Source organism: Neodiprion virginianus, chromosome 4 (genome assembly GCF_021901495.1).
Source record: "Neodiprion virginianus isolate iyNeoVirg1 chromosome 4, iyNeoVirg1.1, whole genome shotgun sequence".
In the NCBI taxonomy this organism is placed as follows: Eukaryota; Metazoa; Arthropoda; class Insecta; order Hymenoptera; family Diprionidae; genus Neodiprion; species Neodiprion virginianus.
Window position 1 is genome coordinate 4,951,208 of NC_060880.1, and position 26,984 is coordinate 4,978,191.

A 26,984-nucleotide genomic window follows, 5' to 3' on the forward strand; every position below is an offset into this window, starting at 1 on the left:
AGGATATAATCTTCACCTCTCGAAGTGAGACCGCAAAAATGGTTGGAATAGATTTCGAAATATTTCCCCAGCTTCTTGAAATGGTTATAATAAGTTCTAAGGTTTCAAAAATCGAGACAGCAGGATCTGTTCAAGGTTTCACCGAGAGAAATTTCAAGTTTTAACTATTTTCATTTGTCGCTATAACCGAAAAATAAAAATGTGTTTTGTAACCGTAGCCAGAGAATTTGGTAAGTCTTTTTTATTACGGTCAGCAGTATTGCATTTTTTTCCAACTAAAATTACGTTGCATCGATAACAATATCATGTTAATTATTCTTTGTATTGTTGCAAGAACAAGAAAATATAATATCGGCAGCTAGAATTCTACTGAAAAGTTAATTGTACCAATTTTTTTTGTACATAATTTCAACAATACTGATTAAACCGTTGTTGTAACGATACCAATTTCATTATAATTTTTTATAAATGTGAAAAAGAAAACTGAAATTTTTATAAATCTTCTCAAACATGCTGCAGGGAAATCGTGCAGAGAAATTGTCCGACGAGACCGAAGGTAGCCGCAGGTATCGATTTGCATGCAAGAGTAAGAGACCTCGTTCACCTCGGCCACATATCACTTGTCGAAATCCAACCTCCTTCAGACGTCAAGTCGCGACGTCGATTTCCATTGCATTTCGAAACTTCACGATCGTAATGACAATCGAAGATTCGACGTGGATATAAAAGTTCTCGTCACCGTTTCAACGACGATTTGAAAATGCAACTCTTTTTCCAACCGGATGCATCGAGATATCGAAAAGCTCGCTGGATCGACTGAAAAGATATTGGTTTTTGTGTCGAGAAAATTTTCAACTCCGCGTTAACCGGATATGAGTATCGTTTGTCGTTTGTTTGTTGTTGTTTTTCGTTTTTCAAGTTTATAACAATGATGCTGTATTTTTTTACGGATGCACGGAAGGTACAAGCAGGTTAAGAAAGCGTTTAAATTAAAATGTGATCAATCGCAGCTTTGAAAAGTGTCAATGAAGCTGATTTAGTCAGTCGTATAACTAAAAAAAAAAGTCTCAGTGACGCAGAAAAGTATTTCAAATTATCTAACTTTGACTCTAAACATACCATTTTTGAATTGCTCTGCGATTTAGTTTCACCAAAATATAATCCATATTTACTATCCGATTGTGTTAAGAATTGAGTGATATTTTCATCTGTCATCAATTATCTTGCCTTGAATGATGAATTTATCATTATCGGTAAAATAAAACGATTCTAAATAACAGAATTTTCCACCCACCAAATACCTCCAAGAAAATAATTACTACCGACGATTCGAACTGGGGGATTCATTTGTAAATAAAACGCGAGCCACTTTTTATTACACAATCTGACGAAGTGTAAAAGGATTTTTCGTCGGTAAAAATAGTAGAACAATTTGATTTTCTTAGACTTTGTCGATGACCAGGTGTTCGTAATTAAAATTAAATGACGTAAAATTTCTCACGAAATCACAAATAAAAATACACTTTGTGTGATTATAGCTTCAAAATAATTTCGGAAACGTTATTTTTGACAAATTTTCGATCCGTTACGAAGTAAACAGTTAAAATTACAATTTCTCGCAATAAACAAAACAAAGAAAAACAAAAGTCTGGAATCAATTTGTCGGCCTGATTACTCGCATCAAGCAATCACTTTGCACGCTTTCGCAATGCAGATCGAAGCTTTTTATTCCTGCACCGTAAGCGGTTGCACATATTCGTTGTCGTCTGGAAGATTCGCTGACTCGACAAATTTCTAGCTGATAAAACATTCGCCGTCGTCCATAGTGGTGGAAAATTTTTCTTGAATAAGTAAGGATGCGGACAGGGTGAGGGCCGCCGGAAGGCGAATTCAGGGGCGGATGTTGAGGGTTGCTGGAGCCACGGTGGTCACTTTGTGTTACCGGCGAGAATCCGACGTCGAGATGCGCGCGTGTGTTTCGAGGGGAAAATCCACTTCCGGTACACCGTTTGTTTAATTTCCGGAGACAAACTGATTTTTGCATACCGCGGTCAGCCCCGGACATTCCCGGCTCGCCGGTGACGCGGTTCGTTCTCTCTCTCTCCGTCTCTATGTGCTACACTCGACGAATCGAAACTCGACAATTATACCATTTATATATAGGTGAACGTATGTGAAAACACTTGGGTATCTTCGTTTGAAGTGATAAAAGTACATTATGTAACAAGGGAATAAAGTCGATTTTTATCCCAATGTTACATAAAGAACTTTATTTCCGACTCAACTTTCGCCGCGGTATTTATTTGAAATTTGGGACTTTCAAATTGGCCTCATATTTGCCGCAAGAGCGTTTTAGGGAAAACTATGCCACTTTTGTCCTGATTTTGAGGTAAAAAAATTTAACTTTATGGTTGAATCGGGTATGAAAGTTTTCAACTTTACCTTTCTCTATTTTTTGAGGAAAAAAGGAGTTATTTTAATGACTCCGTAAGTGAAAAGTTGAATTTTCACTAGAACGCCACGTTTTGAAGTTTAGAGAATCACCTCCAATCATTTTCATATAGACGTATCTCTGGGTGTGTTTCTACGTATTCCACACATTTTTTTCTTCCCGATAACTGCCCGTTCTTTTACTCCATTTGCGAGAAACAATTTTTGACGCGTTCCTGAAAGTATTTTCTCCGCTTCAATCAAATAGCATTTTGTAGTTCTACGATTAAGGGTTGAATCTACCAGACGGTATTGAATATTTTGATAATACCGTGAAAAAATTACTATCACGTTAAAGTGACTAAATTAAAATTGAAATTTCGTATTTATAAGTACATTTTAGTCAGTTAAATTTTTATAAGATTTTGAAACAATCATTTCTCTAATTTTGATATTTCAAACAAAATATTACGTTCCCGCGATAAAATTTTCTACAATGTTTTTTTTTTTTTTTTAAAGCAAAAAAGTTTTCACCGAGTCTGTACTGTTCGACTAATATAAAGGTCACTAAATGTACGGTGTGATCGATACGTGTTATTTTATCGTTAAATTTCTATAATAGGAAAATATGATACATGAAATAAAAAATCTATGATCGTACCGCAATGGATGAAGAACGAGAATCGTTCAATTTATTTGATCACGATTATCGAAAAGCGGTCTCATATTTCCGGCATGACTAAAAAATTCACCGACTCTCATCCATCCATCCTGCATCCATTCAAAATACGCAACACAAATTGCAGAATTTCGAGCAACGTAACAACACACAAAAAATCTTCGAATAAAAAAATGGCGTCGCGTGGTTGTTAATCCGAGGTCACGAGTAAAGGTGTGCCGGTGTTTGAAGGTTTCGAAATTGTTAAACTTTGCTTTCTTATCTTGTAAACAAAAAGTTTCCCTCCGTCGCTCTTCCGCGCAAGATAACTGTCACTTCAACGGCATGCGGAGGAGGAGGAGTATGGACGCAGGGAGGAACCGGGAGAAGATGAGACGCGAGGTGAAATGGTTCAGGGAACCCGGAAGAATGATCTTTATTCCGACAAACGGCTGCCCGGTTTGTTACCGGCTCTGAAGTAGGAACGTCGCCCATTTCACGCTTTACATTCCATATATTTCCTCCATGTTTCATCTTTCATTCTTCAAACAGATATGTTAGGTATACACACGTATAATATATACGTAACATACATTTATTCATATTTACGCTTGCACAATACACACAAACACACACAACAAGTTTTGATCTTGTGATTTATTATCCACCCCTCGCGCTACGAGCGGCTTTTAAAAGCAAGAGAAAAAAACCCCTTCTTTTTTCACTCCTTTCTGCCTTTTGCCAAAAAACGTCAGACTAATGATAAGGACGTTGAAATGTTACTCTTCAATTATTGTGCACCAGCTGAAAATTTTTCCTGCTCAAACTTACAAATCATGGGATTAAATCCTCTTCTGCGGAATTCTCCCCTGTCGACGATTACCTCCGCGTTTCAGCTGTATAGAAAAGATTTGAATTCATCGGGGTATGAAAAAATATTGCAACAATTTTTTTCATTACCCTCATACATTGTTATTGCTATTGTTATTGTTATTATACCGATGAGGCGCGATATCAGGGTTAAAAAAAATCCGTGGGTAGAAATTCGTTCTTCGAAATCGAAATTGTGAGATGTGTGAAAAGTATTTTTACGTAAAAAAATACTCGCTAGTTTTCTTTCCGCAAACGAACCGGGGCGGGGAGGGGGTGAGAATGAAAGGGAGGAAGAAGATCGGAGGAGGTTCGTTACAGGGATTGAATTCTTAATGTTGGAGTTTAGAGGAGGCGTCGCGTCGCGTGGCGTGTCTGTCTCTGCAGAATACATTATACCTATATATCCTTATAATATACGTATATAAGGTTGGAGAAGATGTATAAAGGTGCGAGGTGGCGATGAGGAGCGTCGGAAGCTGCGAGGCAAAGTTCGATAATGAGCGGCAGTAAAGAGAGGAATTCTTCAAATTGAATTTCAGATCGAAACGTATTCAATTTGCGCTTAGCTATAGGATAATTTTGCTACTTTGAAGCCGATTTTCCAACGAAAAGCTCCTATAAAAGCACGTCGTTATTTTCGTCACTCTGATGCACTCTGCGATAATTATCAACAACGATATCGATGTCAATATTTCGATTTTCAAAAGTTCCGAAAGCATCATATTCGAAAGTTAGAGTAAAGAAATCAAACTTCGACGAAGCATCAAAGTTTCGAATCGTCCGAAATTCGACGCTAGAAGTTCGGAGAGTTCCGGGAAGACGTAATTCCGGCAAGTCAAAGTTCCGAAAGTGCGAAAATGAGAATATTTAAACATTTTGGCTTGGTGAAATTTCACCCAATTTGATCTTTATAATTTATTTTGAATTTTTGATATTTTTACGATCGGAATCCTGGTCATTCCGATTAACGGTTTTTCTAATTTTTTACATCCATTCGTTGAGTAAACTACGCCGTATGAGTATATTTCAACTTTCAGAATTTTACTCCATCGAAACTTAATTTTTAGGAATTTTTCTCCATTGTAGCTCGACTTTTCGGAACTTTGCTCTATCATAATTTGAATTTTCGGAATCTTGCATTTCAGAACTTTTGAGCCATCGGGTTTTCGACCATTAGAAATATTGTAGTTTCGTCAAAGTTTGATTTCGTCACTTCAAGTTCCGCCAGAAAACAATTCGGAATCAGGCGGTCTTGGAACTTTTCAATTTCGGAACTTCAACCCTACCTCGTACGTATCACTTAACTTATCGATTTTCGCAAACGCGCGTGAAACGTTGAAATAAATTTTTTCAACAATATCGCAAATCTGCAGGAAAAAATCCCCACCGGATATTTTATCCCATATATATCCCGCAGGGTCTCTGACGTGCCAAATTAAACTTCCCGAGGTTGCTGCTGCTGCTGCAGGGATGGGTTTATTATTCGACAGATACCGGAAATTGTTCGATTTGCTCAACGAGGGATCGTCGAGGACTTCGCAAAGCGTAGTTTCACCGGTTACGGAAGGGTGAGGATTTCCACCCCCGGCAAACCCCTGTAATTAAATTAGTCGAGAAGCCGATTCTTGGGACCCACGGTTGGTGGAAATAAAAATTACACCCGAAACCACTCCCGGTAACGAGTAGGATCTTCGCAGAGTGCGAGATCATGATCCAAATCCCCGCCGAATTCTTAACAGGGCGTGGAATTTCGCATATTAAAATACGCCGAAGCTTGCGATGCGAACAAAGCTTTTTTCGGGCTCAACAGGTTACGCAGCCGAAAAGCTCGCGAGGCGTGATTCGACCGAGCCTAAATTCCGCCGCATCGATAATATGTTTCCGCCGTAAAAGAAAGAGGGAAAAAATACACGAAAATTTTCTGCACCGTCAGCGGGTGAAAACTATTTCGTTCCTCCACTGCGCATAAGAGAAACTGTATAAACTGCATGCGCAGCGTCGTTTCCGTTATCTGATTCGACCATGCGAGTGAGATAAACCGGAGACGCGGAAAAAAATCACCGCACGTTTCATGCCCAGGTCGCTACGTTTCTTTGTCCGTTATTTTTACTGTTTTACTATTTTTTTCCTCCGCTCCCTTTAACCAACACGACGTTGCAGGTCGTCTAGCTGTAGATTTTCTGATTGGACGTGAACTTATACTTCCGCGTTTCTCCCGCGTCCACTCAACGGTCCGGGATTCGTTTCTCCAGTCCACAGAGCTTTTTTACGGGCCGATCGTAAACTTCGAATTGGCTCCAATTTAAAGACTGTATACGTAAACATGCGCCGCGCACTCGAGTCGGCTAATTTCCAGTGGGAAATCGATAGCGTGAACCTTTCTACATCGTACGTACACATAAAACATGTTTAACTATGTATGATTGATAAATATAGGGGGTAAGGGAAGATGGTAAGAAAAAAGAAAAACAAAAAACAAAAAACCAACCGATCAGTCGATCTTTAGCTATAACGCTTCGGGGGTCAAGAGAAAATGATTTTTGCGTGATTCAATGCTTTGTAAAATTATACACCACGGTGAGAAATACACTGACAAGATTGAAGATGAATTTCAAAATATCGAAAAATTTTTTTTCCATTTTCCTTGAAACAAAAGGATTTCATTTGAATATGAGCCTGTTCAATAACTTATACTTGGTTTAAGCGAAAAAATTTTATTCTGTTTGATTTAAAAATTCATTCCAGCCTGATATTGTTGTTTATTGTTTCAAACATGACAATTTTTGTATAAGAAGTTCGGATCCACGTAACAGGAATAAGTTGATAATTAAAATAACGTAATAGAATGATGAAGTCAAAGTTTAATAAGACTGGCATTTCAGATGTTGAATTGAATTTTTTTTGAAAAAATTTCTCTTTTTGTAACAGAAACAAGAAATTAATGACAAAGTTGACAATCCCAATAAAAAGAACCGAGTAGTTGATGAAATTAGTAAGACGACACAGTACGAGTTTCATTTTTCCTACGAATAGATTCTCTATAGATAATTTGAAATAAAAATCAATAATAACCGTAATAGGTACGTGTTATATTCAAGCTAACAATTTGACAAAAAAAAAAAAACGAATAAAAAATTTGTGCGATTAACAGGAAAACCAAGGAGAAGAAATTTATCTTGGGGGTTTTGTAGCAAATTCATTTTACAAGCTTAATGAACAGTAATGATTAAAATTGAAGGGACTACTGTACGATTTGAGCTTCATAAAAATAACACACTAATCAGTTGTGGCCCCTCTGAAATGATTGGAATCTGGATTACTTCGATTCAAAATCCTGGATTTTACAAAGTGTTATCCACTTAAGCAAGATGTTCTCCGAATGAGTTCAAAATTGATTGACTTTTTTCTTTGTTTTGTAATTCTACAGCTGAGAGCGTATAATTATTCTGGTTCGAACGCTTGCGCGAACGCGAAATCCTCAATATTCCATGTTTCAGGATTAGAAAGTCGATTGAATAAATTCCCCATGATTTTGGCTGACATGACGGCACGTAATGTAGGCGCGGTTTCGTGCAGAATAGATCCTTGGAACTAAGAGGGGCTGGTGCACTGCCTCATTGACCCGGTGTCTAATGAGCGCGCACACCTGAGTGCCTCCAGACAAGTGGATCTTCACTTACGTCCGCGTCGCGAGTCTTGCAGTGTAGCTCAACCCGTAGGGTAGGCACCTACCTACCTACCTATCCAACAAACCAGCCAGCCACCCTCTCCGCTTTCTCTACGTAAAGTGAGAAGCGTACACTCGACGACAAGATTGACGTCTGGGCCCAAATTGCATTGCGCGATGCAAGATGTTCCCGAAAAGGCAAAAGCAGGCTGCAAATTCACTGAATAAAGTCTCTGGCAGTAGGTATGCCAGGTCAGTTCCACATACAGATTCCCATACCGACATTTACCGACACTTATCGACGCTTATTGACGCTTAGCCAAGACACAAACCTTTTTCGCGAATGTTTTACGAGGGGGAGGGGATCTTGTTTCAGAATCGGCCTGGTATAGCTATTCCTGTAATATGAATTGTTTTCGCGATGAAACTATAACTACCCGAATCAGAAGCTAAAAGTGTCGAAAGAGTTCAAGACATGGTTTCTCCATAAACATTACCCTGTGCGAGAATTTGTCGTGAAACCGGAAACGACGAAGACTCAAGAAATGTATCGATAACGCTGATAGCGATAATGTTCGGAATAACTGAAGCCGGCGATTTTAATAAAGATGGCAATTTTGAAATGCTTCGATTAATTTTCGAACAACTTAATTGAAACTCTGATAAACTTAAGGAAGGTGATTGCACCCTTTTGCGATTGATTTTTAAAGTCAGATTTGAATATTTACCACTGATGAGAGAAGGTTCGTAAATAGCCAACGTTTACAATGCTGAAAAGTGATATGTAGCAATCGTATCTTTATTTTAAACTTTGAAATTTAACAAAATGTCCGTAAAATTGCTTGGCTGGAATAAGTTTTATTCGAGACAACGTTTTTCAACATTTTTAACAAAATGGTTTTAAAACTTTGTGTACGATTTGAATGAAATTTAGCAAAAATTTGCATTTCTTTTTTTGGTCTGAGTTACTGGAATGATTGTAAACCAGAAACGTGTCAAAATTTGATGAAATTCCGAAAATGTGGTGATAAAACAACGTGAAAAGTACGGGCCGGTCAAAAATTCTGTTAACTGTTCTACAGGTACAGTCATAACTTGAAAACATATATAATTTCAAAGCTTGAATTAAAGAGACAAAATTGCTAGTACCTTTCATCCACATGATCGATGATTATTCGCGAACCATACCGTATCCGTAGCTGCTATTCAATAAGTCAATTCAGAAGTCAAGCGCGAACTCGAAGGTGACCACCCCTCCTAATTGAAACCTGACGAAACTTAACGCAAGCTCAAGCTCAAGCTTCCCAACTCTCCCTGAAAAACAGACAATTGAAGATGTGCACACGGAGAGAAATTTCTAGTTGCGGGTTACTGTACAGTTTTTAATCGTTTTCCTAGCTCAAAATAATTTCAAAATAACGACTACCGTAAAAACTGAGATTCTTTTGAGCGCAGGCGAGAGACGCGGTGTTATTTTGTCGAAGGTGTGAAATTACCAAGGCGGGTGTACATCGTTCCCTTGCAACCCGGCGGGTCGCGAGACTTGAAGAAGGCGAAGCTGAAGCCTTTGGGGGATGAAGTGGTACCCCGACGTCGGAGCAGCCTACCGCTATTCGTCGGCAAATCCCGCATGCATATACGTCCACCCTAATACCTAATACCTATACATCCAACGTCGCGAACTGCACCCTTTTGACTTTCCTCCAGCTCTCTTCTCCTTTATACTCGAGATTCCGCAGCGACTATCCATAGATACAAGCGGTGGAGGCGATGCCGCGTAATTAGAGGCTTCTCCGTCCTCCAGGATCCCCTGCTGTAATACAGCGTATATGCGGAGGCAGCAACGCCTAGAGACGTGATCTTATGCACGCTCAGTTTCTGAGAGGACTGGGCTACAAGAGAGCTGCACCATCTTCAATCGAATCAGTTTACTAATTCTCGGGACCAAAGAGCTTTTCAATTAACGCATCGTCGACAATTTGCATTCACGCTCTGACACGATTTCCGAACGTTTCCTGTACGCCTGGGATGGATATGATTCCGTACCGATTTGTGTCGCAGTTCCATTCGTGCTCACATTTCCAAGATGTAGTAGATATTTTCTAAATTTTCGTAACGAAATCACTGCAATCAGGCGTCGATCTAATAAAACAACCAAAGATTTTCAGACTCGCAGTAAAGTTTCAAAAACAAAGAAAGAAAATTGAAGTATTCAACCTCATGCTTGGCAAGACAATGTGGAAGTTAGAAATGGAATAGCGAGTGACGTGAGAATGATCGGCGAGTATTTAGCATTCGCGTGTAAGCGATTTATTACTTGTACGATAATATATTTTGTGTATCAGAAAGGGAAACAAAAGCGTATGGTGAATTTCACACATTGTAATAGGTGTATTAATCAATGTCAACAGCGGACAGTTGTAGCCTGGATGTAGAAGCCGCGTGAAAGAATGACACTTTATACTTGAGGCTTGTATCGTTACAGGCATAACAAGTGTTAGACACGCACGAGTTCTTCCAGAGTTGAAGAAAAAACACGCCGAAGGTAAAAGTAAATTGATTTATTTCACATACGTGTCTCGCTGTCTGGCTACGTTTTTAGTGCCGCTTTAACGACTGTGAGATGTTCGAAAGACGATTTGATACCGAAGAACAACAAAAGCGAAACAACCAAATTCTTTTTTCCTATTTCAATTGCATTACTGACAAGTTTTTCCCCCAGAATATAAGGTACATTAAAATGCAATCGATCATTCAACTTCAGTTTCACTTTTGAAGCGATCAAAGTTTCTTCGCTACAATTCACGAACCCTTCTGATGCCAGCTACATCTTTAAGCAGCGATTACCTGCAGCCGGCGTTCTTGCGGAATTTATCCAGCATATTTATATTATCCTAAAACAGGTTCACATGATACATACACGTAACGCAGGGCAGAAATATAAAGGAGGTGATGCAGGTTCGCAAATCTTTTACAGTAACGACGTTCGTTCAACTCTTTCAGTTGCACATTTTTCAACTCAATATTTCGGCCTGAATTTCATCACTCGTGCGGTTTTTGGGATCGCTGATCACGAATCTGAAGTCAGAATTTGATCATTTCTAAATCTAAGATGGCAGGTCCAATACGGCGGATGTAAAATCGAAAAAACTATCAAAACTCGACGATTCTGGCTGAAACTTGCTACTCGGGGGATTTTGGGGTCATACGAAGTAACAAAAATTATTCGAAGTTGTAAATAAACTGTGATAAGGCTGGGACACGGACATTTTTGAGGTGGAACGCTGAGAATCTCGCTTTGACCGAATCGGTTAACCCTGCGGATGTACCAGCAGCATCGTAAGCTTTGGAAAAGTGGTTTCCTCCTTATCCTCATCTTTATCCTTATCCGCGGAGACTGAGGAATAAGATTGTATAAACCAGACCCTTCAGAGGACATTATGCGCATGATATTGACACCAAGGATATCAAGTTCCGCAAAAAAGATGCGCTAAATTTTGCCGTTTCGATATTCCCTCGGTTTTTCCCAAGCCTGACAGCCGATGTTTGCATCAGCTAAACGTCACCTCGATTAAATTGTACTTTCTAGTCCTTGTTACGCTGCGGACTCAACGTGTAGTAATTTCGCACGAAACAGATAACCAAAATAGAAAAAAAAAATGGTAAGACTTATACCGCAGGAAACGAGGCTGAGTAAGTAACGTTAACGTTACGAAACATTAGGAAGAAATTCATTGTCTTACAATTGTAGAACGACTTTCGAGGTGTTATCTTTTGAAAAACATTGCTATCTTTGATTCAGTACGACCAACTTAATGTCATAAAATTCCAATGGCGCGAGGTAAAGATTTTTCCCGAACATGCATCTTGACATTAATGTTACCAACTTGAATCACACCGCAGGTAAACTTCTGAAATGAAAACAGCGATATATCGATCGATGAAATTGGAGAAATGGATTTCTGTCCGGCTAATACCGTAGGGTGTATACATCTTGCCGATGATTAATAAACCCTGTTAGTACGGCGATACGGAAACGCAGAAGGCGGTTCGTATTAATCAACGACTGCAGGGGGCTTTGCCTTGCCATTTATAGAGGCCGCAATATTCCCGTTTCCAAAACGATCTAATCGTCCCGCGTATCACTGGCGTCGTGTCATTAATTACAAATAATATATTTCGACGAAAGGATCATTTGCAGGGGAAAATCTCACTGCACCATGTAGACCGAAAATATTTCCAACCACGTTAGGCTTACAGTGTACAATGCTTGGGTACTCTAAAAGATTACATCGTCACGAAGGGTTTGACGGAATTCAAAAGCTCCTCAAAAAATAAGGGGAGTTAAAGTTTTCCCAGACAGTTGTTAGTGCAGGGAAATAAGAAAGTGCCTTTACCACTGTCTCATTTATTTTCTATCATTTCTCTTCTACTTCTTCTTCTTCTTCCTTTTCTTCTTCCTCTTCTTCTTCGACTCTCTGAGTGCCCGACAATTTGTTACAGTGCTGCTGGTGTAGGACGATAATTTTTAGCCCGCAAGACGTGTACCTGGCCACCTGCACGCAGCGGCTCGGATGAGATGCGATATATTTTTGCAGGGAGTTGAGGCAACTCCCGGCTTTTTCGTTAGAAATTTAAAAGAAAAAATAATAAAAAAAAAGTGTGCGCGTTGCAGAGAATAAAGACACGATATTTAAGGGTTGCTTAAGGTGGGGCAACTCAACGGAAGGTCGCGAATTGATGGGGTGAAAATAGTGACCCTCCACCTAATAGCTGAGGCGTTATTTTCAACCTCCTGCCCTCGGATACCTGCCGCTACCAACACGGAAGAAAAAAAAAACAATAAATTCACACGAAGGCGAAAAGGGAGTGTAGGTACATATATAGTTTCTCTGTTGGTAATCCACTCCTGACCCGTCGTTATAACTCCCCTTGATAGATTTTTCGCACGGATTTATATTATAGGCGGAGGTCGATCATATTATCGATTTTGGTGAATAAGGTTAGCAATTTTTTTTTTTTTTTTGATATTCAAACAAAACGTCAATATTGGAGAAAAAAAAACTCTATCATTTACAACAATTCTCCGATCAAAATTACACTTGTGTTCTCCTTTCTCAAATATTTCCACCTAATTTTATATTTTATTTCAACATTTGTACGGTACGATTATAAAAGCTGCTCAATCATGGACGGAATTGCGTTTGAGTTTCTTTTTATTCGATAGATTCTTCATTGACATATTTGTAACTAGAAAGTTAATTCACCGATACTACAAATAAAAATTTCCCCCACCGAAATGTTTTTCCTTTTTCACAAACAGCGATTAGGTAATATATTTCAGATATTCTTTAATTAACAACGACCTACTTTACGACAATATAATAAAATCTTACGGTATTAAAGAATACCCGATCTTTGCCAACAAGTGGAACACGTCGCGTAGAAAGGAATTGATATTGACTTTGAGCATCGCTCGGATTATTTTGAGCTGTATATAACGGATGTACCGGATATGACAGAGACGTCAAAAGCTCCGAGCATCGCCCGTATAAAAATATATGTATTCGACCCTTCGATTTCCAGGTAACACCCATGTGTGTGCGGATGTTGGTGGTGGCACTCGTGTGTCGCTACGCCAGAAAGAATCTCGAATAGGGGGAACGAGGAAGACCGTGTAATTGGATACGACACGATCTGCTGGCTACTAGCGACCGCGTCTCCAGGGAGAACGTGAGGTAGATATGTCCAGGATTTGGAAACACTTCGGTTGACAGCCATCCGGCTATCCGGATCATCGCGATAAAAAAAAAAAAAACGAAAAAGCAAAACGGGAGTAAAACAGGGGTGGAACGAACGTGGATGTGACGATTAAAAACGGCATTACAGCCGAAACAATTGTTTGGCGAAAAAAAACAAAGAAAAAAACCACAAACCAGTTGCGTGCATCAAAAATTTCTATTATCGCTCATTCAACGTCAAACCGGACACTAAATTATAATCAACGGTTTAAATTTTCTTAATTTTGCCGACGCAATCTACACATGAAATAATGAAACAGGTGTTGCGCGATTTTTTTTTTAAGATGATACGCACGGATGAAAGTTGAAAGAAATCGAAAAAAAAATTAAAATAAATAAAAATGTTGCGCGTACGAATATTCAGAAAAGTGAGAAAATTTAAACATTCGAAATATCGAAATTCTCATCGATCGAAGATTGTCAGTTCTGTGAATTTCTGGCTTGGTGAAATTTCATCACTTTGATCTTTCTTCGTTTTCGATTTTCGATATTTTTACGCTGGGAATCCTGGTCATTCTAATTTTTTCACACCCACTCGTTGAGTAAACTAAGCTGTGCGAGTTATATTGTAATTTTCGAAACCTTGCTCTATCGTAACTTGAATTTTCGGAATCTTGCAATTCGAAACTTTGTCGTTTCGTAAAAGTTTTATTTCTTTACTTCAAGTTTCGCCATCAAATAATTCGGAATTAGGCGCTTTCGAAACTTTTCAAATTCGGAAATTCGATCTTGCCCTTTCGAATAGTCATGAAAATTGCGTGCGATTCGACTTTACGTGAGCAAAAGTACAGCGAGGAGTGAAATTTTTCACTCTTAACCTAGCTGAGAATAAAATAATAATTCAACGACAATTATCGGAGTCTGATAACTTTTGAATTTTCCCCTTATTCACTTCAATCACAGTTTCTTTTCATAAGATTTTAATATTCAGTTGAATCAACGAGTGATTAGTACAATCTTGTGCAGAACGATCGCTGGGTTGAACTCCGTTACACGTTGACGCGATTAGAATAAGCATTGAAAAAAAGCACACAATTTTTCAACTTTAAATCGACGTTATAAGAGCTGAATTTACAAGTTTATACGAGTATAAGTTTATTTCTACCGCGGTTTAAAAATTTTCAGACAATCGTAAAATCGCGAAAGACAATTTTTTCTCAAATCGCATCGTTACGTCGACATCGCGAAGAACTGAATTCGACTTTGAGCGGTAATATAAATTCGGTTCGGGGTGCGGCGCGCAGGCTTCTTGGGGCGAGATAAATACTCGATAACGAGCTTTGGGCCATCATAAGAGTTAATGAGAATATAATAGGTCGTTATCGCGATTTATATCCCGTCCGCCGAGAGAGTAAGTGGGGTCTGCCTAATTTAGCCCTGCGCGGTTCAACTTGTTACGGAAGTTAAGAGCGCTGTCTTTCAGCTCCAAGAGACACGTAAATGTTCCGTCTTGAGTGAAACTTAAAATTATACATATACTTTTGTTAATCTGCACGTTATATTGCCGTTCATTAACAAAGATTGTTCTCCAATCCCGTCACGGAATAACCATTCGGTAAGTTTTTTTTTTTTTTTTTTTCATCACGAGGCATTATATTATATTACACGAGGCATTCCAAACCGATTCGACCTCTCGGATTCGCTTCACAATATTTCATCTTGTTGTTTCAATGTAAAAGTCACTCGGATATTTTTTCAGATCTTGTAAATAGAATTTGATTTACCGGTAATTTTTGAAAACGAAAATACAGTTGGCCTAAATTCTGAAAACTGAGAGAGACAAAAAAAAAATTCCAAATCACCAAGTGGATCAGCGTTTATTCAATAACTTTTTCGATTAGAAACAGCGTGGAATGTCTTATATATTATAACAGGTGAACAACACGAACAAAATAACACCGTATCAACTTTACTTCGGAAACAGAGGTCGAATATTGCTAGTAAAATAAAAGTTTGATACTCGATCCAAAGTTAAAATTCTTTAATTCAAACGATCGAACTACTGTTTGCGTTAAGGAAAAAAGAAGAAGGAAGGTGAAAAAAATTAAGAAAAAAAAAAAACGTCGGTGATATAAAAATAAATATTGGGAAAATGGCCCGCCGAAAGGTTGACTTGGAAAAACTTTTGCAAGGTTGTGTTTACTCGTAGAACCGTATGACGATAATAATATGGCGATGAAATTTTGTATAAAGGTTCGAGACTTTGTCGTCGACGTCTGCTTGGGGCGAAGAAACTTTCGGTAAGCCAAACTGCACTCTGGAGAATAATAGAGGCTGTAAGGGTGCAAGTGTCTTGAGAATTTTCCACCGCGTGGCGGTGAATACTTCGGGGTAAAGCTTAGCGCCCAGATTATAGGTGCACGTAGTACAAGCGTTGATGGTTTATTAATCCGTGAAACTTTGCCGAATAGTTGAACTATCGGAGCCTCCGAAGCTTCCGCGTATCAGCTGCTTAATTTCTGTGAGCAACAGTGTCGCGTCGTGGTTTCGAAAGATTCCTGGATTTTTTTTTCATTTTTTTTTTTTTTAATCACCCCTGCACGTGTGCGAGAACAATAATAATAATAACGGCGATGATGACGATAATGATCGAAGAAAAAAATTCTTCGTTCTTTTGCAGTGTTTTTTGTTTGAAATAAAAAAAAAAAAAATTGAAGGTTTCCAAAGGAAAGAATGATTGTAATCACCCGGAAAATGGAAAGTTGAGGTTTCGCTATTCAGTTGAAAAAAAAAAACTAAAAGCGTTTGGATTTTGATGAAAATTGAAACTCGTCGGTTTGTTGGGTTCCAATACGGTGGAAAAAAGTCTAAAGATATTCCGACTTTTGTAAAAATTGATGGACGGAGGTTTGTTGAGTCACTAACAACGAATCCAAGGTCTGACTTCTAAACTTTGTGACGGTGAATCCATAACAGTGGTACATACAAAATTAAAAAAAAAAATCTTCTCATTTTCATATAACATGGTATTCGAGGGCGTTAAAGTCGTTAATCACGAATCTGAATTCATCGTTCGAAAATAGAATTGGATATTATTGTTCTGGAACCTGCCAGTTGGCAATGGCCAGTCCAAAGCCGCTTGTATTTACAGGTGAATCTCAGAGAATTACCGATTATAATGCGAAGATCACGGCGTGAAAAATGTGCGCGTAAGAAACGGAATATCCGATACGAGCAAAGTGCAGGTGACATTTAATTTTACCGATCGATCATTTTATGGGAGGTTGGTTGTTCGAAAATTGGTATTCGTTATTAATTTTATTACAAGGTACACGTGCATTGAGTATTCGTAGAATTATCGCAATCGTAAGCTGCGAAGATCTCTTTAAAAATAGGAAAATAAATAATACTGGAAGTTTAAATAAAACATTTGCAAAAAAAAAAAAAAAAACTCACTATGCCTGTATTCGTTCGATCCGACTTCGCTGTGTCTTGTTTCATTTGGAATATTATTTTCTATCGAAAAGTTACCAAAGTATTTTCGTATTTCATCATAATGGAATCGTCAAACATTCAACTTTTTACAACATTGCATCGATATTGATTATGATCGATAAATGAAAGTATTAAATAGACTACTGAAAAAAGGGATCTGTTTTACTGACTTGGGGAAAAAATATTTTATATCAATAATTTTAATGCTAAATAAAATCATACATCGTACGGTGAAACAGAACGAATCGATTGTATTTTATTATCAATTTTTTTTTGGTTGCGATAACATTGAAACAATTTCAAAGGACATTTAAGTTTACGTTTATAATTCACGATGCAGGACTGTGTCGAATTTTGCAAAATTGAACGTGAGGTTCCAAATATCCGTCGTCATAAATCGTGGTATTTTTTTTTTTTTGCTTCTATGAAAAAATTTGTATTCGTACAAATTTAGCGATCAAACATAAATGGGATCATCATAGAGGGCAGACCTTAGGCAGGAAATACGCGTGACTTTGATCGGCGGCGATATTACGAACGATAAAAAAACGTTCGTGTAAATATTTGCCAAAAAATTTTTGCTCCCCCCTTTCAAAGCTGTACAAAATTAGATCAAAGTCCGTGCAAAATGCATGCAAAATATAACGAGTAAGAAAATAAATAAATAAATAAATAAATAAAATGAATAAATAAATACAAAAAAAAAAAAAAATTGAAATTCCCTGTTTTTTTTTCTTTCTTCTTCATTTCTGTAAATTTTGTACCGCTCGATTTTTTTTGGTTTTTTTTCTTTTTGTCCGCGTTTTGGGGATGTACAAAAAAGCTGCGAGGCACCGGGCCGTTCAAAGCGGGTCAGTTTTATATGCGGCAAGCTGCAACCTCGCGTGACTTTAACCAATTTTATATTCCAAGACTGAGGTTTATTCTATATATATATATGTGTATATATATGTATATATATACATATGTACCTACTCGAGGTGTAGAAGAAGACTAACTTGCGCTTTACTCAACGCTGCGTTACAGTTTTACGACACTTTATTGTTCGATCGTTACGCTCACGATCGGAGGATTACAGAGGGGGGGGGGGGGGGGGGGGGGGGGGGGGGGGGGGGTTGAATTCAATTCCGGGTTCTTTAATGCCGTACCTATGCTACGTAATATAACCCATATAACATCGTCTTTTCCGCAGTTATGCGGTCCCCCGTATAATATAAAACTAAAACCCGGGAAACGAAATCCCTGTGTAAGCCGCTGTTATCAAGAAAATTAATCAACCACCTTTTTTACCCCTGTAATTTTGAATTAAAGCAAGAAGAATGTCGATTTCATTCTTAAGAACAGTGAGGGGTGAAAAAACAAAGGGAAGTAAAAAAAAAAAAAAAAAAAAAAAATCCGGACGACATTTTACATTTATTTCCCGTACACGGTGCTGCGTTATTTTTAATTCAGACCCATGAAAGAGTGATGATATTTTTCAAAATATCAACCGACGATGTACCGGCAATGAGATCGTAGGATAAAAAGAAAACACTCCATCGAATGGAAGTATAAGGCTGAAAAGTTTTTTTTCTCGTTTTCACTTTTTTACTATCTCTCTCTCTCTCTCTCTCTCTTTCTCTGATTTTCAATTCCCTTTCACGAATCTCCGATGTTGTTGAATATCATGCAAATTGCGAAATAATTAATATTCATGCTTACATTATAGTTATAATTCTGACGTATAACAATGATGGCCGGTGGGTGTATTATTACAAGAGAAAAAGTGAGAAAAATTTGGGGGGGGGGGGGGGGGGAGAGAGAGAGAGCGCTTTCGGCGTTGAGGCCTTGCCACGAAGAGGGTGGAAGGGGTGCGAGTGGAGGTGGTGCCGAAAAGTTGTGCGAATTTATTGCCAGCTGGAAAGCATATTTTTCCTTGAGAAAACGACCATCCCCTTCTCTCCTCCTCTCCCTCCCTCCCTCTCTCCTTCCCTCCCACCTTTCGCGCTGTTTCTCCCATACATCCAAGTTACCAGGGCTGGGCGGTTTCACGCGTGACCTCCGGTTGGATGGTAAGAAAGAACGGTCTGTACGTACAGGCGCAACTTCGTGCCTGTATAATTTTGGCGAAGAAAAAAAGAAGGAGCCAGAGAAGAAATGTGAAACAGAAAGAGAAAAAAAAAAAAAATAAAAAAAATAAAAAACTCTACAAAGCTGCAGAAGAGAAAAAAAAAACCCGTATATTCTCCCGGTATGGAGTACCTTATACACAGACTCCCGTGTTGTATACGATACCTATACCATCTGCACGTAAGAATTTCAGTTTATAAGATTTGCTCGTAAATTACGAGTCGCCCTACGTGTTATACATATATGTACGTATACAATACGTACGCCCCTGGCAGACTGCCTTATACACGCAAACAATGTGTATATACCAACGTACATTGTAATTGGATATGAGTCTGATATAAAGATATTTTTTACACCCTCCCCCCTACCAGCTCCAACCCCCTCATGTCACCCTTATTTTTTTCCTCCGCTTTTCTAATCTACCTCAGACTGTGTCTGTATATGTATATACATATGTATATACAGATTTGAAACGTGAATAAAATTCGTAAAACTTTATCTTGCTTGAAACTAGAAGAATGAATCATTCGCGGAGCGTTGGAAAAATTTGATAAATCTTATTCGCTGCTGAGATACACGCTCTTGAAAAACAGGTTTTGAAAAACCTTCGTTGGCAGACTGAAAAAAATTAACATTTAAGAATGTTCAGCATAATTTTTCATTTGAAATTGTGATTCAAAGATTAATTCTGGCATCTAACAGAAATTTTGCAATTATTCAGAAATTTTCAAACGCGAAATCAAAGATTCGCGTTTCTACTTTCGAAAAAAAGAAAAACATGATTTCGTTAATCGATCAAAAAGTTTGGATTTTACCCCACGTTTCAATTTTTGATACCTGCTGCCTATTTCTTGAGAGATTCTATTGTTGTAATTTTGCTACAGTTTGTGAGCCTTTTCTACAGCTTGTACTCGAGTAAAGCTCTTTCGAACGTCCTCGGATTGCCGCGGTTTCTTGGCATAATTGAAAGAGAATTTGTTATTTTTTGAAGGAAACTGTTTGGTCATGTCACGTCTGAAAGGTTATACTTCCACCCCTAATTTTAGAGTTTATTTGTACGTTAACCTACGACTAGATTTCCCCTGCGTGTGTATCGTGTCAATCCCTGTCCGATCTTTGCTCTGCGCGTGTCGTGTCAAAATGTTTTTATTCGATATTACGAGAGGGTCGTTTCATCAGGATAACAAAATATTTTATGACCTCTGCAGGGAAAAACAATGCACAGCTAATTATGTTACAGCTCTGATAATTTCTACTTGTAACGAATCCACACTGTGAGAAATATTTAGTTCCGGTTACCCCTTACCTTAGGTTAGTCCTTAACTATTTTCATTTTTTACCACAGTCGAAAAATATTGTTCTAGGTAGAAAATGAAAATTAGTTTTATAGCCGTTACCGGAAAGTCTGGTATCCGTTACTATTCATTCTCGTTACGATGACTGTTGCTATATTTTCTTGCAACTGTTGCGAAAATTTAATGCTTGTGCGACAATAAATTGATGTTAAAGCTTTATTTAACTAAAAAAGTAGATTAAATGCAATAATGCAATTACTAAGAAAGGATCGAAAATAGCGCAAAATGGTGACGCGTACCTCGTTTTTCGTAATTCCAACGATATTCAAACAGTTTTGTTAACGATACCTGTTTTACTGAATTTTTCTAGTTACTGTAACAAATGAAATTTTTCTCAGTGTAAGGATTAACGTATTATCAATAGCAGTAGGCAAACTTGATAATAAATTTTGGATGCTGTGACGGAGAAGTTTTTTTTGCAGTCGCTGAATCTATACGATCATTGTAAATGGAAATAAAAAGAAAAAAAAAAAATATCGCGTTCGGGAACAGGTTTGGAGACTATTTGAAAAGTGTGCAAGCACGTCATAAAAAATAAACAAGTCGGTATTTACAACTGAAGAAAACAATTTTCACGATAAAAAATGACAGAAAATCAGGAGAGCTCTATTATACATGTAAAAGTATAACTTATAATTCATTTTTTATATGGCAACAATTTTCGGTTGAAAAACCGTAACGACGGGCGTTCAAGGGTCTATTATCTGTACGTATGTTTGTTACGCGTTTATACGTGTAGAATAAAGAAGGCGAGGGTGGGTAGAATTAAGTATGATGTGAAATTTAATTGCACGTTAAAAAAGGGGTCAGAGGACGGGGGCCGAGCTGCGTTTCGACACCTGTGCAACGGCGGCCCTGCAATTGTGTAATAATAATTTATTTTTTTTTCACCCCGTAGCTTGCGAGAGGATTGCAAACGCCATAACCGTACCTAATTATCATCACCGCGTCCCACAAGCTCGACAACCCGTGACGACCTTTTTTTATAACCCATATAAATTAACCCCCAAACCCCTGCACAACATAACCATTCTCCATGCGTACGGCGATGACTTTTCTTCGTCCCACCTTTTCAACGGTTCAAAAGCGAGTGAAACGAAAGGAAAAACGAAGAATTGAAACACAAGTCTGTATTGTACGAGTACATTACACTGTAGTGTTGGAGTTAAAAAGTTCGTGGTTATCGTAGGATATCCATGACGTGGACAACTTTTTTACTTCCAGGGAGTTTAACGGGTGTATGTTCATAAGCATTTATTATGAATGTAAAGCAGAATTAGTCGTTTACTTTGAAATGAAAATATAGACACAGAATGCCTTTATTTTAGTAAAGAAAAACTTTCTTTCAAGATTTTGAGATGTTTTGGACATGTTTCACAGAAGTTGATTCATTTATTTTTTTTTTTACAAGAAGTATAATTCTACAAAATAAACAGCAGCAATCGCTTTGTCGCAAAATTTTACCTCAATTTCGTGTGCTCGACAATTATTTAACATGCAGTATAATATCGAGAAAATCGTGTAAAACGAAAATCAAAATTCTACACTTTAGCGTAAGATAAAGGGTATGGGTTAATTTTACACATCGATCGGAACTCACGCGGTGAGAGTATTGCAACAATAACAATGATGATAATAATAAACGGAAAAGTATCACAGTCATAATCTGCCCAAATTGTTTATATCTATCCATGTACGTATATGTACGCGGTGAGAAACAAACGCTGTAAAGGAATAGAGAGAGCCGATGGGTTTTATTAAGGGTAATGTACAATTGTACACCAGGTTACGTTTACCTCCAACCTGTATACATACATATATATATATTATATATATTATATATATACATATATATGTATGCCTTACACACCCGCACGTGTAATATTCGAGCAGAGCCATTCGCAGTAAAAGAAAATGGCACTTACATTTGTGCGAGGGCGCGGTTCCATTTCTGGGTGAAATTTCGATGCCGTGTAACGTACACGTATACGTATTATATACACGTATATACGTACGTGTTTTATAGACATATTTGTCGTTTTTTCAAACCCCTAAAATTCTGGCACGGTTGCGCGGTAAAATTTGGCGCTTCGTAAAATGGGGAAATATTTGTAAAGCGGGTAAAGGCGATTTTGTGTACGGGGGTGAGTGTACGGTTCGAGCTGGGCGATTTCACGTCCGTTTGTTTGATCCTAAATAAATTTGCAATATACATAAACGGCCGAAGCCCGAAACCCAATTACGCGAACTGAGCTCAGGAAAATCCCATCCCCCCCCCCCCCCCCCGCCGTTTATATTTTGCTCCTTTTACTTCGGTGTATTGACGTGTTCCTTTTTGCGTATTCTTTGCGTCTGCATTTTTATTTTATTTTTTTCATCTTCTTATCTTTCTTGTCCTTCCTTTTCTCTTTAGGCTTCGCTGGAATGGAGTGCGGGATTAAATATACCGAGGAGGAAAGACCGCGAGTGGTAAAGGGGTGCTTTTCCTAAGCGTCGACGTCGTTATCTTGCCCGGGATGTGAGAATAAAATAAAATAAACAAAAAAAAAAATAAAAAGAAAAACAAGGGGCAAAAACCAAAAGCGAAAGGAGGGAGAAAGAAAGTGGCTAAGAAAGCGGAAAAAAAGACACACCAAACTCGATCGCTTCGTTTAGTTTTTTTTTTTTTTTTTTTACAACGTTTCGTTGCACCGGTATGCAGCAAAATTATGCTACGTACATAAAATAGCGAATTATTACAGCCTGTTGCAGGCACGTTATGCTTGAATAAGTAGGTGAAATAATTATTGCTAGAAATAATCATCAAAATTCAGTAAATTCTCGAGGACGAAAATTATACCCAAACAGAGGCTGATAAAATAGATTTTAGCGTGTTTGAAAATTCAATACCGTGACCCTCCATTTCCATTCCATTTTTTCATCTCTTGACATTTTTACCCCCGAACCCAAGGGGATGAAAAACGCGATGAGTTTGGTTGAGCGAAATTATGATAATCCCTTGAGATGAGGCGATTTAAGTCAAGTGGGCAGATATAGGCGAGTTTGCGGAGGAACTTTGGGCCCGGGAGATAGAGCAGTACCCTGGTATACCCATCCGGGCGGGCAACATCGGCCGCGCAAACAGACCGTGATATAATTCTTGCAGGGGAGGCAGAGGGGCGGATATTCCGCCTTGACCCAACCCCCGCTTACACAAGTCGTTTCCTGAGATCCACGACGTCGCATAATTCTTGTTTACTTTCGTGTAATCATACGATGATAATTTCGGAGACGAATTTACGCTCAGCTTGAGCATTTCGAGATCAAGGGTCGGGGAGCTGAGTTGTTTCGAAAATTTGGCACGATTTTATGTCCGACGATTTGTATTCGCTGGGTAAAACAGGATTAATCGCTAGGTAAATCAGGGTCAATCATTGGGTAAAACAGAGATAATCGTTCGATTAAAATAAATAAGACAGCTTAAGGCGTAACGATATTTTTTCAGCGTGAATTATATATGTTTCGCAGTACTGAAGAGATACTTCATTCATGAGTGTAAGTCACTGATCTTCCAGGATTCGTGCATCGCGATTGCATCCGCGGCGCAAACTTAAAACGAGTAGTCGCTTTTCTAAGTCAAACATAAGTTTAAATTACCATCAAAGTTGTGTGGAAGTGTAGCTTATGCATCGGTGATCAGTGCATCCGAAGTCCAACTTGAAACAGTGCACAGTAAAGAATCCTGCAGATGCGCAGGGGGAATTCAGAGAAGTTGTCTGATTGTCTAGTTAACGAAGAAAGAGAAGAGGGGCAAGGACGAGGAGAAAAAAGTAGAAGCGGGATGAGAAGAACAGAAACGAAAGATTAAAGAGAAGTTTCACGGGCCAGTTAAGAACGAACGGAGAACGCAGTCTGAATCAAAAGTTTGAGACACGGCACAAACGGTTCAAAAACTTTACATCAATGTTATTTATGCCAATGATAGTAAAGTGGAATGAAACAACATCTCTTCTGTGCAACAGAAATAAAAATCTGATGAATTTCGATTAACACAAGCCAAGATATCAACAATATGATAAAAGGTCTTATAATAAGAACGTTTGAATGATTAAACACTGTTGTTTTTGAAGCAATTGTAATGCTTTGAGCTTCTAATATTCACCATAGGATTCTTCAAAGATCGCCTGAAAGGAATTCTACAAATCTATACGGGTCTCTAGAGTGAATGTACATAGGTTTTGTGTAAGTCCGGTACCTGCAACAGATGTTCGTCAACAAAGACATTTCTTTGTCATAAATATGCACCGTCATGTAAGATTTCATATAGTACATGTTTTACAGACGATTCGTGAGTATCTAGTTAGCGATAAAAATGAGTCAAACATATTAGAATCGGATTAAATACAGCAAAGTTCAATTATTTCGAACGTTCCAGTTACGAACCCATTTCTCAAATCGTTGATGTCTTAGCGTGTATTGTTCGATTTATCTCGGATTAATTTCTATCACGTAGTGTAAAAATGTTGCTCACTATAATTACGACAAACAACATTGCTGGAGGTTCTTGAACATTTTGTTCCTCTTCTTCTGCTAATTTTTCATCAGAACCAACAACCCATTTATGAATCCATTTCTCAAGTCGTTGATGTCTTAAAGTTTATTGTCCGAATTGTCTCGGGTTCATTTAGCTTTTCATCAGGACCAATTCGTCCCTGAGTCGATATGAAATTAGGCAAAAATTATCACTCACCACTGGTCCCTGGGATCGGGGAGGGTTCGATGCACGGATATCAGGTCACTCGCGTACTGGTTGAAGGCGTTGTTGAGCCAGCCGTCATCGACGAGTTTCTTCGTCTCGACAGTGAGATTCGTTGGCAGAACAACAGCCCGGCCCATCTCGCCTGGTGCCGATGCGTCGGGTTCCCTGGGAGCGGCGAGGACACCCCCACCTGAAACAGAGGTACATTTTTCACAATCTTCAACCCCTTGAAAATTCGGAGAGGATCAAATGACCGAGGAGCAGCTCAAGAAGTAAGACGAAAAGACGAGGATCCCACAAAACGGGACGCGCTTCTTTGTCGTCAGCTCCTTTCGAAGGTCTCCGCTTATTTCCCTGCAGCCTGTCAGTCAGCAGTCAATTTCATCCTCTCAAAGTCGGCGCACGACGCGACGTCTCATCTCGTCTCGTCTCCCATACGAATGACGGTTTCGTCTGTATACTGGAAAGACTTTCAGACACATTGAAAAGGTGTTCCAAACTACCGTTGCCTGTCGCACTTACTTTTATTTTCTCCGAAATTCACTGGCATTAAATTGCTGTGGTAGACAGTAACCGTGAAAGAAAACATAGCAATAGCAGCCTCACAAGATTCGACGGTCAGTAAAAATTGTTGTTTCGTGGGATTTCGTTAAGTCACAAAGAGTCTGGCACAATTGTTACCAACGAAGAAACGCTGGTCGCACTGACAGAAACGGTACATCAATCAAGATCGGGAAAGATCGTAATCGATTCTTAAACAGGATAAGAATCGTCAAGATTAATGATGAATATGTTTGAAAAGCGGGCGACACTGACTTCAGCGCTATAAAAGCGACCCGAGTGTATTTTCCTTTTGCAATGGAATTATAGATCGTGGATTGCAGGTGACAAATTCGACTTTTTCATCCTCTGGTTGACGGGTGATCAAGCTGCTGCAGGGACTCCGTCACAGGCGCCAGGATCACCTTTTCGAAGGCTCAAGGATCTTGACGGTAGCGGAGATGAAGGAAAAAATTCGAATTCGAGGAAAAAAGTACCAGAGTCACGTTTTATATCGTTGATGTCAGTGTCAGAACACGCTTGAACTAGTTTTAAACTTTTTTTTTTTTTTTTCGCCGCTGAATCCGGCTGCGAGAGATCAGCTGTTCCACTCCGTACATCCTCTTCGTTTCATCTCGAGACAAGGATGACGTTGATGTCTACGCGCACTTACCGCAATTCCCGAGTTTCGTAAATCGGATCCCCGCTTCGGCTGATTCATCGGTTATGTCGCATCGATCCTTTTGGTCTTTTATGTATCGGTTTGTTGTACCGATAAAATCGTTTTCAATCATCTGGTGCTTCGATCGGTTTAAAAAGATAACATCCTATCACGATGTTGTTACATTCAATCGCAGATAATTGTTATACATATTATGTTACAATTAACAGTAATTTTGTGTGATTCTGTTTTGAATATCGCGCTCAGAACTATGGTTGCAAAGATAAACATGTGTTTTTTTTTTTTGGCTAAATAATTGAAAAATCCGTCACACTTTTTTTCGATACAAATCAAATGCACAGTGCCAAAAAAAAAAAACGTATTGAATCCAAAAATTAAAAAAAAAAAAAAAAAAACAACAACAACAACTAATAATAAAGACTCAAGATGAAATCAAAATGACGAAATTGGGTCTGAATTTGAATTGCATTCTTGTCAAGTTTAACTTAATAAAGAAAAATTCATCTTCACGTTCAGAGAAATGAAAAACCCTGGACGATTTTCAAATACAAAAGTTCTATTATCAATAACTTTCGAACAATTACCACCGCTATTTTAACGCTAAAAATGAATCAATCGTAAAATTTCACCAAAGTGCAGCTCATGTTTTCTTCGTACAGAAATTGTGTCCGCAAATTTCGAAAGACGTTGCAG

At 38.5% G+C, this 26,984-nt stretch overlaps 1 protein-coding gene across 4 annotated transcripts in view; it reads right to left on the reverse strand.

The window, feature by feature from the left end:
* The window catches only part of LOC124302157 (putative polypeptide N-acetylgalactosaminyltransferase 9), a 196,301-nt gene that overhangs the window by 35,435 nt on the left and 133,882 nt on the right, over positions 1-26,984 (reverse strand). For all 4 annotated transcript variants that reach the window (XM_046758001.1, XM_046757998.1, XM_046757999.1 and 1 more), the window contains one exon: positions 25,061-25,259. In XM_046758001.1, the coding sequence (XP_046613957.1) occupies positions 25,061-25,259 (199 nt within the window). The remainder of the gene's footprint in view (positions 1-25,060; positions 25,260-26,984) is intronic.